Source organism: Ambystoma mexicanum, chromosome 1q (genome assembly GCF_040938575.1).
Source record: "Ambystoma mexicanum isolate Mex_15411 chromosome 1q, UKY_AmexF1_1, whole genome shotgun sequence".
NCBI lineage: Eukaryota > Metazoa > Chordata > Amphibia > Caudata > Ambystomatidae > Ambystoma > Ambystoma mexicanum.
In genome coordinates, this window is record NC_090922.1 from 558,917,808 (window position 1) to 558,935,686 (window position 17,879).

Below are 17,879 nucleotides of genomic sequence, written 5' to 3' on the forward strand. Positions count from 1 at the left end.
ATATTCCCTAGTAAACAAAATCTCAATATGAAAAAAGTGCTTGTGGTCTTGTGGGTAAGCGTCTGCACTGGGGGTATTACCCAATTTGGTCAAATATTATTGATCGAATGGTACATGTGACCGAATTCGGCCAGTACCATTCAATCGATTTGATTCGATCAAATTGGGTAATAATACTGGACATGGGGAGAAGGGGTTGCGGGGCTGGCCCCCGCTCTCCATCTTCAGTATTTTTGCCCTTCGGGGGTTGCAGGTGTGTCACCCGCTCCATGACGATTGGAGGCAGGGGATGAAAAAAAAAAACAAGAAAAGGAGACCCTGCTGCATCGGATCAGACCCGCGTTAGAGAGACGGAACTGACGCTGCAGGGTCAGGAGAGGCAGCGGACGTGGAAAAAGTAAGTGGGGTTGTGGGGGGATGCATTGTGGGTTGGAGGGATATAGATTGGGTGAGTTTGGGCACGGTTAAATTGTATTTGTGGCAAAAATGACTACAGTCAATTCCACCATGAACAATTCTGCCAGGGCCAAACAACGAAGATCCGCACTGGGAACATGACAACTTCTGTAAAATCCTGTTAGCCAAATACTAAGGCTAACAAGCTAGCCAGCTAAGCAAGCTTCCCAACCTCAACAAGACACAAGAGGTTGTGGCCGCCCTGTGCAAAAAGTTGAGCTCTTCACCAACATGTGTCCTTTAGTTGTGCCCTGAAAATCAGCCACAATCAGGGGAGAAAAACTGCAAACGTCTCCAGGATTGCAAACTCTCTTGCCACATTTTGGGCAAATACTCATGACGTACTTGCCCTCTCATCATTTCCCCACCTTGCTGCCATGTCTGGCTTTCAACAATACTGTTTTATAAAGATAACTTGAAAGGTACACATTCCACAATGTCACTCAAATATATAAATCCTTATTGAACTATGTTATGCAAAAAGTGTACAATTGTGGCATTATTCCCCCGGAGTGCAAAACTTTCAAGGACTGACAGTAGCATGGTTTACCAAAAATGAGTACCTGGCGAGGGTCAATGAGCTTGTAAAGTGCAAGCTCATTGGCCCTCGCCTGCGCCTTATCTGCCCTACAAGCCTCGGCGCACCACCACTTCCCAGAGTTCTTTCCGTGAGTGGCTGCCATGAAGAGTGAGAAAGGACTACATGTAGTCCCTTCTCCCCAACCCCTGGCAGCCATTTTCTTTTGCTCTTTTTTCTCAAGTCGAGAAACGGTTGTAGCGCCAAACCCATGGGGTTGCGTCCGCCCTCTGAAAACAAGTTACGCTGTCCACCCACATTTGTCCTTTAGTTGTGCCCTAAAAATTAGCCACAATGAGGTGCAAATAACTGCACCAGTGTCCAGGATTACAAACTCTCTTGCCACATTGTGGGCAAATACTCATGACTTACTTGCCCTCTCATTTCCCCTTCTAACCCACATGGCTGGCTTTCAACAATACACTGCTTTATAAAGATAACTTGAAAAGTACACATACCATATTGTCACTCAAATGTATAAATCATTATCGAACAATGTTAGGCCAAAAGTCTACAATTGTGGCATTGTTCCCCTATATTGACTGGGAAACTACAAATACCAGAATGCAATATAGCAAAAGGCAAAAGAATGGTCTCTATGTGCAATACTTTCAAGGATTGACGTTAGCACATTTTTAAAAGAATTATGCATATGCTGTGTGTTTTCTGGGTGTGTTAAGAGATATTTAAAACTAAGAAAACTCACGGCATTCAGAACTGTGCACTGTCTCCCATCCAAGCACTGACCGCAATCGACCCTGATAGTTTCAAAGTGAGGTAGGTGCCTGTGCCCTCATGCCATGTTGATCTAAGTGGTATTTTAACTTCTGCTTGTTTGTTAGGCAACATGACCTGAGGGTGCCAGCTGCTACCTTGGATTGGAGGTTAGCAGGGTGAGTCCTGGTTGCTGCCTGGAGGGGAGTTCCAGATGCATATTGTGTCACTGGCCATGGCCTGTGGTTTTTCACCCCCAAAGTCAATGTACCTGTCGCAATTTCTTTTTTAAAACTTTGTTTCTACAGCCAAGGGTACGAACTACAGATACCCTTGGCTATCTGTAGTCATTCTATATATGGACTACAGATAGCTGCAGTTATCTATAGTTTATTATAGTAGCGATTATCAGAAAAATGTCAGGAAAAAGAAAATGCTTTCTTGCCATCACCAAATGCCCCCATCATCTGTGCCAGCTCCCCCACTCCTCAGATGGCCTCCTCACCTTCCCCGCTCTCTCCCTCCCCCACCCGACACAACACAAACTTTTTCTGTGACGCAGTTTGATTTTAGATGTTGGCTATTTGAGGTTGTAGCCAAGGTTACTGAAAAGCTTTGTGTTGCGAACTCAGTCCCATTTCACTTGGTGACCTCTAGCTACCCCCCACCCCACCTCTAGACTAATGACATCTGCAATTATTTTGACCGGCAAATGGCTTTTTACCGACTTTTCATTTTCGCATATCCTCAGCTGTAGCCACGTCTATCTCTCGCATTGAGAAAAAAAAATGTTAGCTGTTTCATCTCTAAAAAACACCGGTTTTGGTAATTTACCCATGATATAGCTGTCTATTTTTGAGAAGGTGCCACCCCCTTCTGCGTCAAATATTTTGAAAAAATTTGCACGGAATAACCCCAAACCACAAAAGACCTATTTTAAATGCTTTGTGCCCAAGTTGTTTTGGACCTGTTTTAAATCCATCCAGCGGTTCGGGCTGTGCGGTCCGGCAAAAATGTATCTTGTTTGTCTGTGGGAAAATGAATGGGAAGTAGGGCGCAACCTAGGGAAAAAATAATATTTTTGTCAACTTAATAACTTTTTTATTTTTTAACGAATCAATCTTTACAAATGCATCCCTAACGAACTTTGAAATTTTGCCGTAATCCGTCACACAAATCAAAAGTTATTTTCAATAGAATTTCTCAAGGTTCCTTTGGGAGTCCGACTCACTTTAACTAAATGGCAGCTATCTTTAATGCATAACAATACCACTGTCAAAAAAGGTCAGGCCCTCAGACTAAGCTGTTCGAGATGAAAGGTACTATTCAATCTGGAATTCAAATGCATGCCCAGGTATTTATAGAAAGGTACCACCGCCAGCTCTTTCATCAATTTCCCAGGTCCGGGTTTTTCTTTTCCTCCTCTCTATATCGAATATCATTATTTTTGATTTCGAGATGTTTATTACCAGGTAGTTCTCTATCGCATAGGACTTCAGTTTCGACAATGTGGATTGCAGACCACCCGGAGTTAGGTCTAATAACACAAGGTTGTCCGCATATCCCAATCATTGTAATGAAACCACTCCTAGTTTAGAGGGTATCGCGGTTGGGGTTCCCAAAGCCTCGCCAAGATCAGCCAGGTAAAGATTGAATAAAATGGGGGCCAAAGTACAGCCTTGTTTGAGTCCCTTTTTCGTCGCTATCCAGGCAGATGTTGCCCCCTTCTGGTCCAGTCTAATCTTTACTCTGGTCTGAGAACATAGTAGCATAATCATTCTGAGTAGGCGCTGAGGAATGTTGTTTTTTGTCTGTTTATACCATAGCCTAGTGCAGTGCACCGTTTCAAACGCAGCACTAAAGTCGATAAATGCTGCATATACCAGGAGTTTCCTGATTCTCGCTTGTTGGATTGTGGTAGTGAGGGCTAAAGCATTAATGCTGGTGTTTGAGTTTTTTCCGAAAGCCAGTTTGATTGAATGGAATTATGTCAAATGTTTCTGCCCTGTCCTCAAGTTCTTTCAAGAGAACCGGGGCATATATTTTAGCGAGCACATCCAGCCTAGCAAGCAGGCGCTAGTTGTTAGGGTTGTCTTGCCTGCCCTTTTTTAATATTGCCATGATTATGCTGTCATGCCAGGATTGACTGTAGTGACTCGCTACATTTGAGGAGGTGATGTAGGGCATGTGGCCAGAGATCAGGGTCCACCTTCAATAAAGAGGTACATGTGCCATCGGGTCTAGGTGCCCTGGAGGTTTTACTCACTCCTATGATCCCCAAAATGTCCTTCGGTCCCATGGCATACGTCCAGTGCGCCTCAGGTGCCCTCCAGCTTCCATCGACGCAGGGCATTCTGCAAAGAACCTGCTGAATATGCTGAACCCAGCCCTGCTCTGAAACTCTGTTCAAAATTCCAGACTTATGTTCCTTACCGTTTCAATCCCCAGAAGTTGTTTTTGTCATTTGAAAGGGAGGCCAGCACTAATTCTTGCCACTGTAGACATTACTTCCCATACTTGTGATTCTTCAGCCCTTTTTGGTACTTGAGTTTAGCAGCCCTTACTCCTTTACTGTGTGTGTCTGCTGAGACTTCTAGCTTATCTTTGGCCCGCAATTACAGCAGCTTTGCCTTCCGTTGCAAAGGCTGTAACGTGGCCTAAGTGCCTGCACAGTGCAAACCTTCCTTTAATACTGCACGAGATTCGTTGAGTACATGCACTTCTTTTTTTAACATGTCAAGCAATGGGGACAACCAACTCATGAGCAGCTTTGAGTTGACTGTCATCTTGGTAGTTGTTAAAAACACATGTAGGTAAGAATTGTTTTCCCTCCTTATAAGTGCACACCATTTCCCATTCCATTAAGGGCCACCCCTTTCATCAAACATACTCACACATCTGGCACGCGGGGGCAAAAGGCGGAGGGCATCAGAATTCCCCAAGGAAATATAAGCTTCACCAGAATGTAGCTCCTCTGTCCTAATGCAAATTCTGGGTTTAGAAGGTCATCCTTTAGGCGAAGGTTGGTGGGTGGGGGTGACTGACAGAGAGTAAAAGGGAGAGTGGGAGAGACAACGAAAAGTGAGAGAGTTTCAAAACCCGAATGAAATAAGAAGTCATCCAAAATGGTGGAACAAAGGAAAAGATGGAGTGTGGATAGGCCATAGGGAGAAAAGACGCAGCAAAGATACTGAAAGAAGAATAAGGAACGAGAGAAGAAAGAACCAATGAAAATGATGGCTTGAAAAGAATAAAAACAGGAAGGAAGACAAAGGAGATGGGAAGAACGAGATTAATATGGAAAGAAGGAACACATACAAGATGGCTAGAAGTGAAAGAGCAATGGATAAAGGTAGAAAAGGAGGAAGATACAGAGGGGATATTGCAGATGTACTCGTGGGCGAAATCATCCCAGACAAAGAGAATTTTGAAAATGTCTTCTCAAATTTTACGTTGCCTGTCCGCCCGAAAATGGACTGTGCCTTCCAAAACAGACCATGGCCTGTGTTTCATCCGCAGACTCTGACAATCCTGTGTGGGCAATGCAAGGCAATGCAAGGGTTGTGTGTGGAGCGCTTGGTCAGTGTTGGCTAGGGCAGCTCACGCTCCAGTGCCAGCACTGATTACATGGGGCACAGTCAAAATGTTTGCAAGCCAAATTAAACTTATAGCGACTCCATTGTCTGAGTAATCGAATATCTGGCGTCTCCATGTTGTTGAAAGCACATGACGTCCCCTGTGTCCAATGTGACACTCTGTGGCACTTGGGAACCTGGACAGACCAAGGTATCGTGAAAAACACAAGAAAACGACAGCATACAGGGCCAGCTGCTTCTAATTATTTGAGCTTAAAGTCAGAACAAATCTTCACATCGCCCGTGCTGATACATATTTAGTAAAGTGCAATGTAATTCCTATTGCACTAATCAAAAAGTGTTCAAATATACAAATGTATGCAATATGTACTATGTGGCAATAATGTAAAAAGCGGGCATTTCTCATAGTCCACGAGGTCATACAATGGCTGAAGACGGACACAAAAACACTCCCTGCATTAGTTAAAAAACCTTCCTCTGGGTCATATGGGTCAGGCAACCCGCGTGGCAAGCTGATTCATGGAATTATTTGCGCCGAAAAACGGGGATTTGTGCGCCATTCTGCCTGCAAATCCCCATTTGTCAAACAGGGATTTGCCGGCAGAATGGCGCACAAATCCCCGTTTTTTGGCGCAAATAAAGTCCATGAAACATAAAGTATACACTAGTCTGAGGCGTGCGAAATCCCTGCCCAGGAAAACAACTAGACCGCAGACTGTGTTAACAAATCTGTGTCAAGAAGCAGCGCCGTGCTGGAGCGGTAATGTACATGAAGTACCTGAGCAAATGGAGGCCAATATCCTTATTCGTCAAACTCAAAAAAAACATTAGAAATGCAGTATACAGTTTTGTTTTATTTTATTTAAACCTTTTCTAAAGCACAAACTTGACCGCAAGAGCATCAGAGCGCTCAAAACAAATAAAAAGTATTCAACATTTTCGAAATACAGACACAAAAAAATAGAAGACACTTGAAAATCAAATAACTAAAAACTGAAATGCATTAAAATGTGTGTTATGCATCTGGTTACCCACTCCTGCCTTTTGGATGTAGAAACCAATATGCTCTGAGTGCAGAATGAAATTAAAGTCAGGCCAGGAGATGCTTTGGAAGACCTGCATTGCAACTATTGTAGCAGCCCCCGTTATTTTCAGGGTGGTCGGTCAAAATCTCGAAAAAAAAATCTCGAATGACAATAAGGTCGAAAAAAAAAATTTAGAAAAAAAAGTCGAATTACTCTTTTTTTAATTATATATTTATTTTGGGGTCCGGGATTTTTAAAAAATGGGTTAAAAAAAAGGGGGGTTTGGGGGAAGAACCCCCCCATTTCGAATAAAAAACGGCATAAAAAAATCGAATTTTTTTTTTCGAGATTTTCTTTTTCGATTTTATCACTATAAACCGCAGAGGCCTGTCCGGGACATCTCCAGATTTCCCTATAGACCAGTCCACCTCTGGCTCTGGGCTTTGGTGTACCTACATCCACGCTGTGTTGCTATTTGTGGGTTTATTGACTATGCTTTTAAGATGCAGCAAACGCGGCTTCAGAGTACCCATGCAACGGGAGGGGGCAGGGGTGTAATAGGCACTTGGGTAAGCGAAATGAGCTCTGAGAAGGGATATTGAAGAAAGGGGACACACCAAAGCACCCTACATGGAGGTGAGGGGTTGCACTTCAGAGTCATAGAGAAAAACTAAATTATCAAAAATCCACTTGAAAAAGGAGAACCTCTATGGAATCCAGCCCCGTTTGTGACACCTGTCTCTATTGCGAAAAACAACAGTGTGAAGTGTCCAGGTCTGGAAGGCCAGGGATGACAAGGGGCATCTTCTGGATGTAAGTACCTTTATTGTAAGCACACAGGCACAAGGGTTGGTCAAGTCATATAGAAGAAGGAATAGCGGGCATCCTCACCCAGCATATGGGACAGCAACTGTGCTTAACTTTCACACTTGAAGCACTGACAGAGGGCACTCACACAAGGACTCCATGCAGCAGACATCAAGCACACCAACAAGACAAGCGGTATAAGGAAAAGTGGTCCGTGGTCCACACTGTAAACAACTCAATTCATTGTGTGAACTTCAATTATTTTAGATGCATCATATCGTGCAAAAAGTCACGGAGAGAATCTCAAATATTCAAACATCAAGTTTATGTGAAATAGAAAATTGCATGTGTCATTATCGTACATACAGAAGCAATTAAGACAAGTGATACATTCGCATGACAAAGTGGACAAAACGCAAGATAAAACAATGCTAAGAAAAGAGTTTATATATGTACAAGTATTTGCAATCCATATTATTGATTACAAAGGGTATTTGTAATAATATATAATACCCCCAATTCGGCATGGTAAATAAATATTCATGCACTCGATCTGCCAAGACAGGAGCAGTGACACGTCCTATATGTAACCCTATTTACTTGGCTTTCCTTGCAGTGCAGAAGAGCCGCAGATAAGGCAGGTCAAAAGCGAATGCAAATGGGTGATCTTGAGGCGCAAAAAGGGAGCAAAAAGCACCCATTGCGCCATTGCTGGGGTTCATATGAAATAAGCAATTATTGTGCGACAACTCACCACATATGAGAAAGCAGATGAGGTGGGTGTGGGAGACCCCTGAGTCCATGCCGAGAGACCCCAGAGGAAAGAGACCACACTCAAGTCCACTGAACCCCTCGAAGTTATGGAGGCACAGGTCTACCGTCTGCAGAGGGATGCACTCTGATATGGCAGAGCCACTGCAACCACAGCAAAGGGGAAGATGCAAAAAGGAGAAGCCAGCGTGAGAAGACAGCCCCGCTGCATGAGACAGACAGTTCACAGCAGCGCTCTGAGAGATGGCACAGCCCACCCACACAGCTCTCTAATGCAGGAAATGTCCCACCAACAACAGCGCTCTGAGACAGCTCGCCAACTGCTCAGCCACAGCAGCAGCATGTTTGACTACAACGTAAGCAAGGCTGCTCTCAAATATAGCACAGCCCCCACAGCCACTCACACGATTACTTGGAAAACATGACAGCCTCCACATACAAGCAACAGTCTGCCTACCAGCACTCTGAAATACAGTGCAGCCATGGGCGCCAATCCACCGAAGTCACAGGGGTCGCAGAAGTGTCCTCACACATTTTATGACATCACAGGAAAATACAACGCATGACCTTTGACATGCTGGCGTCAAAGGAAGTGGTGTCATAGGACCTTTGGCATTGATGCCATCGCAGGAAGTGAAATCACAAATGAAATGGAAAAAAACTGGTCTATGGTTAATACGGTGAAAATATCACAAAGGAATACAAAATGCTTTTTTTACCGGTAACCCATATTTTAACGAGGGCACTGCCCTGATTTGCCCTGGCTGCTTTCATCCTATGTCAAAAGCAGACCCAGCAGAGCCATCATAAATCAGGGCAACTGCCTGCATTTGCCAGTTTGACTTCCTATGGCCAGTTATTGCCATCGTGTGCCATTCTGTTGTGCAAGCCTCCCAGGTACAGTCATGATATACAGGCTCCCATGTCAAGGCATTGACACAATATTCCAAGTGCAAGCAGCCCGAGTAGTACCATGTTATGCCAGGTTAAGTATCAAATGGAACAGCACAAGTCATATTTTCATATGTCAAGTACAGCCCCAGTCCCCCTAGTACTGGTGTCTTGGCGCAGTGGAATCTGAGATGTCAGGTATAGGGATCATTTGAAGGTACAGTGTCACAGGCCCAGGAGTTGCCACCATATGTCAAGTGCAGTTAAATGTGCCCATGCATGGCCATGTGCCAACGGGCATGTCTCAGCAGCAGTGGTAAATGGAAGACAACAGGCCCTACGGTTAATAATATAAAAAAGGGCCAGTGATGATAGCAGAGGTCAGGGGGTGCGGTTTCAGGTGGGTGGATTTTGAGTGTGACAATGCAGTATTTTAGAGGTACATAATTCAACTTCTTTGTTTGCTGCCTATTGTAAATTGAAGTTTATAACACCTAGGTAATCTCAGTTTCAGAAGTTAAGGAACCTTAGGCGCTTACAGATTCAGCCAAAATCACACAATTTGGTAAAGTGGGGAAGCTGAGATTTCAGCTCACGTTTCTGGTTTCTCTGTCCGTAATGTATCCATTGAGGACACATCCTCCCTTCATATCTTTACTTTTAAGACAACATATAATGATTACTACATTGTTGTTGCAAACCACAACTAATGATACAATAGATCACGAGGCCTTGACGTCAACCTAGATCGCTCAAAGGCCCTTTCAAAGTTACAAATAATATACAAATAGTAGACCCTCCTTAGCCCAGCAGAAATGGATGGCAGTAACAGGCACGGCTTTGGACTTCCTTTAACCCTTTCTCCCAACAGCAAACCGTCAGCAGGAATGCCCAGGAGGGTGCTAAGCTCCAAGACAGACGGGGTAACAAAGGGGGCTGCCTAACCTCTCTACTTTTCAACATTGACATGCTTCCGGGGGCCAGATAATCGAATAACAAGCACGTACGTAACGTTTCAAAATATATGCTAACAAGACCCCGGGCCACCTGGTGTCAGCCTCATAGGTTGCTACACGAAGCATGCAGCCGAAATGCTGAGAAGGGGTTCGCATATAAGCACTGCTCATTCACACATGGGCGGTGCACCTATTGATCTCGTCATCATCAGGTAAGGTGAACAGTTTCCTCTTCTAATTGCTCAAACTCGGTCATGCATTTTTCATATCTGTTTTGCCATATTTACCAGTTGTCTTGAGCAATACTAAGTGTGACAGTGTTAGTATGTTCAATACACTTTAAATACATGGGATCTGCTTTACTGCCTGGTCGTTTTGTAGTGGTATAGTTCCCCTATAGGTGGAGGTGTTACATCATGAATGCTCTAACCTGCCGTTAACCCACGAACCAGGACGTTTTGGCGCAGCTACTTTGGCGCAGACCTCTTGTCGCTTCGCTCTGCTGGGGTGTGTTTACGTGACTGCCTAACTGCGGTTCTCTAAGCGAAGAAGCTGGTGCGATGGACGCCGCTTCTCTTGCACCCAGGGACGTCATTTAGGGGTCGCCAGAGGTCGCAAATCCGACCTCTGAGGTCTCCCTTGCGACCTGTAAAAAAAAAAAAAAAATAAAGTTTTTGGTTTTGTATTTGTAATGCAATCTCCTGGGCTGTGGCGGGCAGCACCATGTGGCTCTTTACTTCTGGAGTGGCTGGCTTTATTGTTCAGGCTCCTTTAAAAAAAAAGAAGAAAACGAAGAACAGGAGCCACAAGTCTAACACTTTCAGCACTGATCCTAAATAAGAAAGAATAGGAATACCAAATAATGTGTCTTTCTGGAATTCTATACAATAATTGCTAGACTCGTTAAAAGTTTATTTCAGGCACACTTCAGGGGGTGAGTCACTGATTTTAGTCTGTTCTTAAACGCCTCAAATTAGTCTTTCATCCTTCTGAGGTCGATAAATGAGTACCAACAAAGGTTGGGTGATATTGGGTGTATATTTTTTCTATATAAAGCGCTCAAGCGTAAGTGCTATATAATAACACATCATTATCATTTGGTCATGGACGTCTGCTTGCATTCACAGTAATTTGGTAATATGGGCCTATACACACTGATCTTAACAATACATATGGCGTTCCATTCTTGTATGAAATGTACATCACATTATAGTGATTTCATAACCATATTTTTCGTATTGTACAATGCTATGTGGTGCCACTTCCTGTTTTGTCAACGGGTGAAAGGTCGTGTTCCATCGCTTCCCGCGATGTCACTTCAGGGTGGGGTCAATGACACCACTTCCTGTGATGTCATCAGGGGGTCAAGGGTTGTGTGATGTCACTTCTGCTACCCCTGGCATTTTGGTGAAATGACATCCCTGCTTGCACTATGTCACTTAGGATTGGGATTCCCGCTGTTGCTTTTTATTGAATATACGATAACAATCTCTTTTCTATTCAGTTTGAAAAAAATCATGTTTTCTTTAGATTCTCAGGGTGGGATGGAGCACGTGGTGAATCCGAGGGCATCAAGGGTCGCAGCATCCTGTAATTGAAGACAAGTGAAAAAAATGTTGCTACACATATTTGAATTGTGTGCCTCAATTTGTCTTATTTATTTTTGTATTTGTAAGGGGCACACAAACCCACAGGCATCTATATTTAGATGCCCTAAACGAATAATATACAGTCCTTACTAAACAATGTATACGTGTGTTTGTACCTATATTCAGTAAACACAACTTTAGTTAAAGAGACGTTATGGGGACTGGTTTAATGTACCAAAAAAAGCTGACATTCAGCAGCTGTTGAAAGCTGCACCACCTTAAATCTGTGCCCCCTATTGTGCAGTACATACCACACTGATGACATCACTGATTACATCACTGACTCTATCACTTATGACATAACTTATGTCATCACCTATGACTTCATTGACAGTCTTCATTACTGTGAAGAATGTCTCCCGTGTGATATATTGATTGTAAATCGTTTGGTGTTTGAATGCCTGTATCTCTTGAACTGTACATGCTTTGTGACAATTCTAACACATCCTGTTGCTGCATGCAAGTTTTTAGTAACTTTGCTTTTAGAGCAGCGTTTCGTTTAAATAACATGCTTAGTAGCACTGGTTATTTCTCAGGAGAGGGAAACTACATTTCCCAGAGTGCCCGGCCCTCTACTAATTGGGCTACCAGGCGCACCAGCGCCGGCACACCAGAGGCAAGACCGGTCTTCGCCGGTCCTCGATGTCCTGTGACTTCTTATTGTGATCAACAATCTCTTTCCCTTTGCTTGACTTCTTTGCGTGGCAGTACACGCACACCTAGCCTGATTGGCAAATGGGGTATCCGAGAAAACGCAATTTATTGCTGGCAGCAAAGTGAGCAAGCCGCCTTGCGCTTGTAAATAAATATAAACTTCTGAAACTGGACTCCATTCTGGACCTTTCCCAACCTCCTGGAATCCCTTCAGTTATGAACTCGCTTACCTCCCCAACCTCTATGGACTCCCCAACCCCTCCTATCTCCTTATAACAAAACTCTGTCCTGCTCTCCAGGAGCAGTGAGTGCAACCAAACGCTGGAAGCTCCAGCTGTCGCTCAGTGCTCCCCACCTTCCATTAAACAAGGGGAAACGGAGCTACAAGATGTAAGCGCTGTCCAAGGCCATGCGCCTGTGAGTGCCAAAAATATGGTCATGCACTTCGAACAGGAACATATTTTAGTGGTGACTGCACCACGGGTCGAGCATGTATCAAGCCCCCCTGCCCTTAAAAAGACACCAAGGAAAAAAACAGCTGAATGCCTGGAGGCTGGCACACAAATTAAAATGGCCCTCCTAAATACTAGGTCCTTGAATAAACATGCACAGTACATACACAATGTTATCTTGGATAGGAACCTGGATGTAATGTGTCTTACTGAGACATGGATAACGGAGGCTAGTGGCCCTATGATCGACTTAGCGGTCCCAGTAGGCTACTCAATCCTAAAACAAAACAGAGAGCACGGTCATGGAGGGGGAGTCTCCTGACCTTGTTACTGCAATGAAGTTTAGACCTTACACATGAAGATAACCCCAACTCATGAGAGCAGCATTAACTTTATCTTGCCCCCATCTGCAATGCCAGAGTTCAACAGTGAAATCTCTCAATTACTGAGTAATTTCTCAGGCCTAATTTGCGCCACACCTTTTTAGGGCGATTTAAATCAATCGGTGGAGTGGAAATCCGACAGACAAGGAAGCTTTAGACCTGGAATTGGCACTTAACAACATCAATTTCCCAGTCTATAATTCAGAGCCCACGTATATAAATAACAACACTATTGACTGGCGGACGGCCTGAAATCTAACGATGTGTATTGAAGGTACCTCACCATGTACATGGTCAAATCCTCACATTATTGATTTTCATATCCAACTGAAAAGCCCACTTTCGAAATTTCAAAATAACATCAAAAAGGTTACCAGTCGGAACTAAAATAAGATACAAACTGCAGATCTTCAAACATGTCTGGATTCATTTTTGTCATGCACAACAGCCTATGACTCAGCTGAGTCCCTGGTAACTACTTTTTCCGACCAGTTTGAGGAATTGCTGGAAAGCATAGCCCCTATGAGATCTAAAGTGGTTAGGCCCAACAGTGGGCACCAAAAGTGGTTTACCCCCCAACTTAGAACACAGAAAATGGATAAACGTAAACTGGAAACACGCTGGCTGAAATGACTCTCAGAAGGAAATTAATCGGCATGGAAAATAGCAGAGAAAGCCTATAACCATAACATTGTGGGGACAAAAAAGAATTACTTTAATACCCAGATTAATAAGGCCATATATAGGAGCAGTAAACTCTTTGAAATTCTGAGGTCATTGGAAAAGCCCAAGGCACTTTCACCACCCTTCCAGCCCACAAATCAGGATTGTGAAATAGTGCCGATGCCTTTTGAGGATAAAGTATCAAAGGCTAGAGACAAAATAAAAACCCTCCTGATCTCATCTAGCCAAACTAAGTAACCACTGGTTATCAACCCTACAACTGGTGACTATCCTAACTTTTCTTTTTCCTCAATATCAACACTTGAGATGGAAAATATGTTGTCCTTTATGAAACCAACCTCCTGTCCTGAGAATATACTACAAGCCAAGATCATACTGGAGCACAAAAAGCTTTTTGCTCCTTTTCTCGCCAAGCTGGTAAATGCCTCTTTCTGGGACTGTTCTGTTCCATCCTCCATTAAGGCTGTCACAATCACTCCTCTTCTTAAAAAACCTGTATTGGACGATAAAGATCCCAGTAGCTGTCACGACCCTCAGCCCTGATCCCCACTGGCAAGCCCACAGGCCAGGTGGAATCAGGGCTCGGATCTTTAATAAGGACAGACATCCACTTTTCATGCCCTCTTGGGGCCAGTCCTGGCGCCTTTGGCGCCAGGCTCATCAGTTAGGAGAGGCATCTGCTTAAGGGACTGCTTTATTTGGGCCGTCAGTCAACATGGTGGCATCCACATAGCTGGGTTCTCAGAACCAAGCTATGCGGTCTAGTGCTTTGGGTGTGGTAGCCTGGCGACTACTTTACCTGGACTACTTTACAGTGGCTATTTAAACCACACCTGAACAAGACCACACGCTTCGCGTTACTTTGCTTCTAGCAACGTGGCACTCACTGTGTCCAGCTTTCTCGCGAACCGACGAATTCCAGACCTGCAGGAAAACAAAGAAACATCGCTAGCAGCAGAATCTTACCTTCAATCTTCACCCATCTCTGCTCACAGCTCCTGGACATCTCTTTTGGAGGAGTTTGCCGCCCGGATCGAGGGACCTGAAAAAAGGAGAAAGACATAATTAACGGAGGTACCAGAGACATTACAGCCATAAAAGCGCTTAAAGACTTACCTGGCTGGTTGCTTCTCGACCGCACTGCTCCGGAAACTCCATCTGCGCTGGGTACTCTCTGCAACCTACGAAAAGGGAAAAACACAGGTCAGTGAGGACAAGGCATCACTGCGCTACGCAAAGCGCCTCCTCGCCGCATCATAGCGCTATAGCGCGCCATCATCCCCCGGTGAGAACCAGCACATCCCGTTATCCAAGTGGACAATCCACAAACTATGCCAATGACATGCAGTTAGTGCTCGAAGTCAGCAGTAATTATGCCCTAGACTCCTCAAACCTCATTAGTACTTACAACCTCATTGAGGCTTGGATGTCAAGTAACTGGCTATGTCTGAACGGCAGTAATACAGAGTGCCTTATCTTTGGGTCAGAGTCGGCTTTGGCCAAATTGACAGCAGACTTTAAAAGTTTTGAAATAAGGAACTGCATTATTCCAGTACAAATCAAAGTGAAAACCTTGGGCATCCAAAAGGAGGCCTCGCTGAACTCTGATGCTTATGTTAATCAGATGAGCCAAAATTGCAGGTATTATCTTCAACTGCTCAGAAATATCCATCCCTACTTGACTGAGAAAAACAGTGAAATTGCGGTCTGTGCCACTATTATTTCTAGACTGGACTATTGTAACACCATGTTAATTGGCGCCTCTCAGTTTTGCATAAAGAAATGTCAAATTATTCAGAACAATGCCATGAGGATCATTAAAAGGATCCCAAGAAGAGAACACATCGCAGACCATAGAATTGCTCTCCACTGACTACTGATACAAAGTCGTATCAACTTTAAAGTGGGTACCTTTGTGCATCGCTGTCTTTTTGAAAAGCCCTCTTATTCCTTAAATTCTTAATCTTTTACTACTCTCCAGCAGGGCCACTTCGTTCTTCGAATACAGCCATGGTGACCTGTCTGGGCCATAAACGAGCTAAGGGGCTAGGCAGATCCTTCCCAGTGTGCACCGCCAAGCTTTGAAACTCCCTACCTTTGGACTACAAGAAAACACAAGTGTATTCTGAAAAGCGTTAAAAACCACCCTGTTTCAGTAAACATGGCTGAGTTCTTTCAGCAGTTTCCTGTAGGATGTCATGTCTCGTTCCTACCTGCTTATCTGATTGTGTAAATGTAGTCCTGTATTATTTGTTTGTCGGTGTGGGTTTTTGTTGCGCCCTGTTGCATCCAGGTTTCGGCGCACCATAAACATATAAATAAAATAAATAAAATAATGACTTCACTGGAAACCAGAGTACACTGATGACATCATCCATCACATCACTCAAAAGTACATGTTTGTGTGAATATTTCGCAGACTTTATCTCAAAATGCATGACTCCTATTTAGCAGGTATACATTTATATGCAATGCAAGCCATAGAATGTTGACCAGTGGTGGAACCCTGGGTTCCCTCAGAGTTCCAGGGACAACAATTAAGCATGCAGGATGTGTTCTCCCTCTTCTACCCTATGCCCTGAAAGTTAAATAAAGCACTTCTACATGTTGTACATGCAGGCTCCAGTGTCTGATCTGCACCCTGTGTCATCTGCTGAAGTATTACACTACATTAGTGTGTGCTAATAGGGTGAAATATACACTGGAGATCATAGATAGTGAATGAAAAGCAGAAAAGTATTTTACCAGCATCTTATCATAAAGCATATTTCCTCAGTGTAGTTCAAGGCCCTGCACAGGTAATATATAGCTCTGTGGCAACGCGCTCATGATGCAGGGCAACACAGTGCAGAGCAACACAGGTTTGAATCCCCGGTCCGTGCTTAGAAACCTCTTCCTATTAAGCGTGTTATAAATAACCAATTATAATACAAACTACAATTTTATAGACTACAAGATCACCCATTGAAGTAGGGGTACACCATCTTGCTTTGTATTAATAACATGTTCTTCGCCCAAACATAATACCGAACTACCTCCTTATAGGTCATGCACATGAAATGTTACCCATTCACGTGTTAGATACCTTCCTTGTCTTTGGTTGAACATATATTCAATTTTATGCGATATGAAAACTGTCCTTTCAGGGACTGCTGCAAAGTGATAGTTGAACTTCACACACCCTTGATTCCGTTCAGTCACTGTGCTTTGAAAGAGTGGGGTCTGTCATGTGTAACATGTCCACCTACAAAAGAAATAACCACACATAGGGCCTCATCACGACTTCAGCTGTAAAAGCGCCAGTAACCCTTCGCGCTAAAACATCAGCAATCACGAGTCCGGCGTAGGCGCAATTAGGGCCAGAAAAGCGGCGGCTAATACGCCGAAAATACCTCCAGCAGAAAGCTGGAGGTAACAGAACACAGGCCACAGCACTAAGTGCCCAGGTGACACCAATGCAAATCAGAGGCCTACAAAGGATCCACCCATGCACAACACACCCTCCCCAACACCATTACACCAGCAGGAGCAGGGAGGAGACAGCAATAAGGGCCCAGGTGAAACCAATGCAAATAAGAGGCCTTCAAAGGACCCACCCATGCACAACACACCCTCCCCAACACCATTACACCATCAGAAGCAGGGAGGAGACAGCAATAAGGGCCCAGGTGAAACCAATGCAAATCAGAGGCCTACAAAGGACCCACCCATGCACAACACACCTTCCCCAACACCATGCTGCCATTTTGAGCTGGGAGCCTTGATGTCGGCTTCTACCTGCTGCGCCTGGAGCTACAGAGGCCAGCCAACCAGGCCAGGGCCCTGGGAGTGCAGGGGGTAGTGGGGATGAGGAGGAGGAGGAGAGCAGCACCAGCAAGACGGCCAGCCATCCCAGGGTCAGGCCAACACCCTGGGCCCTGACTGATGGCCAGTTGGTGACGGAATATCGGCTGGACAGGGCAACCACCACCCAGTTGCTGGACCCAATCCAGGGCGGCATCGGCAGCCGCATAGTCACCAGCACAGCAGTACCTCCCCTATTGAAGCTCGTGCCTGCTTCAATTCCTTGGGACCGGCACCTACCAACACACTGTTGCCATGATGCATGGAATGGCCAAGTCCACATTCAGTGCCATGCTGGGACAGGTGCTCGATGCACTGTTGAATCATGTGAACGAGCACATTGTATTGCCAGCCACACAGGCACAGGTGCACCAGCTGAAGGGTCAATTCTATGCCATTGCCCAAGTCCCGAATGTAATAG

At 44.5% G+C, this 17,879-nt stretch overlaps 1 protein-coding gene and 1 long non-coding RNA gene across 4 annotated transcripts in view; one reads left to right on the top strand and one right to left on the bottom strand.

Moving 5' to 3' along the window:
* The window catches only part of LOC138531671 (uncharacterized), a 236,476-nt gene extending 228,375 nt beyond the window's left edge, over positions 1-8,101 (bottom strand). For all 3 annotated transcript variants that reach the window (XM_069641005.1, XM_069641004.1, XM_069641003.1), the window contains exon 1: positions 7,930-8,101. In XM_069641005.1, coding sequence (XP_069497106.1) covers positions 7,930-7,978 — 49 coding nt within the window. In that variant the 5' untranslated portion in view covers positions 7,979-8,101. The remainder of the gene's footprint in view (positions 1-7,929) is intronic.
* The window catches only part of LOC138531707 (uncharacterized), a 60,069-nt gene that overhangs the window by 10,103 nt on the left and 32,087 nt on the right, over positions 1-17,879 (top strand). The window lies entirely within an intron of this gene.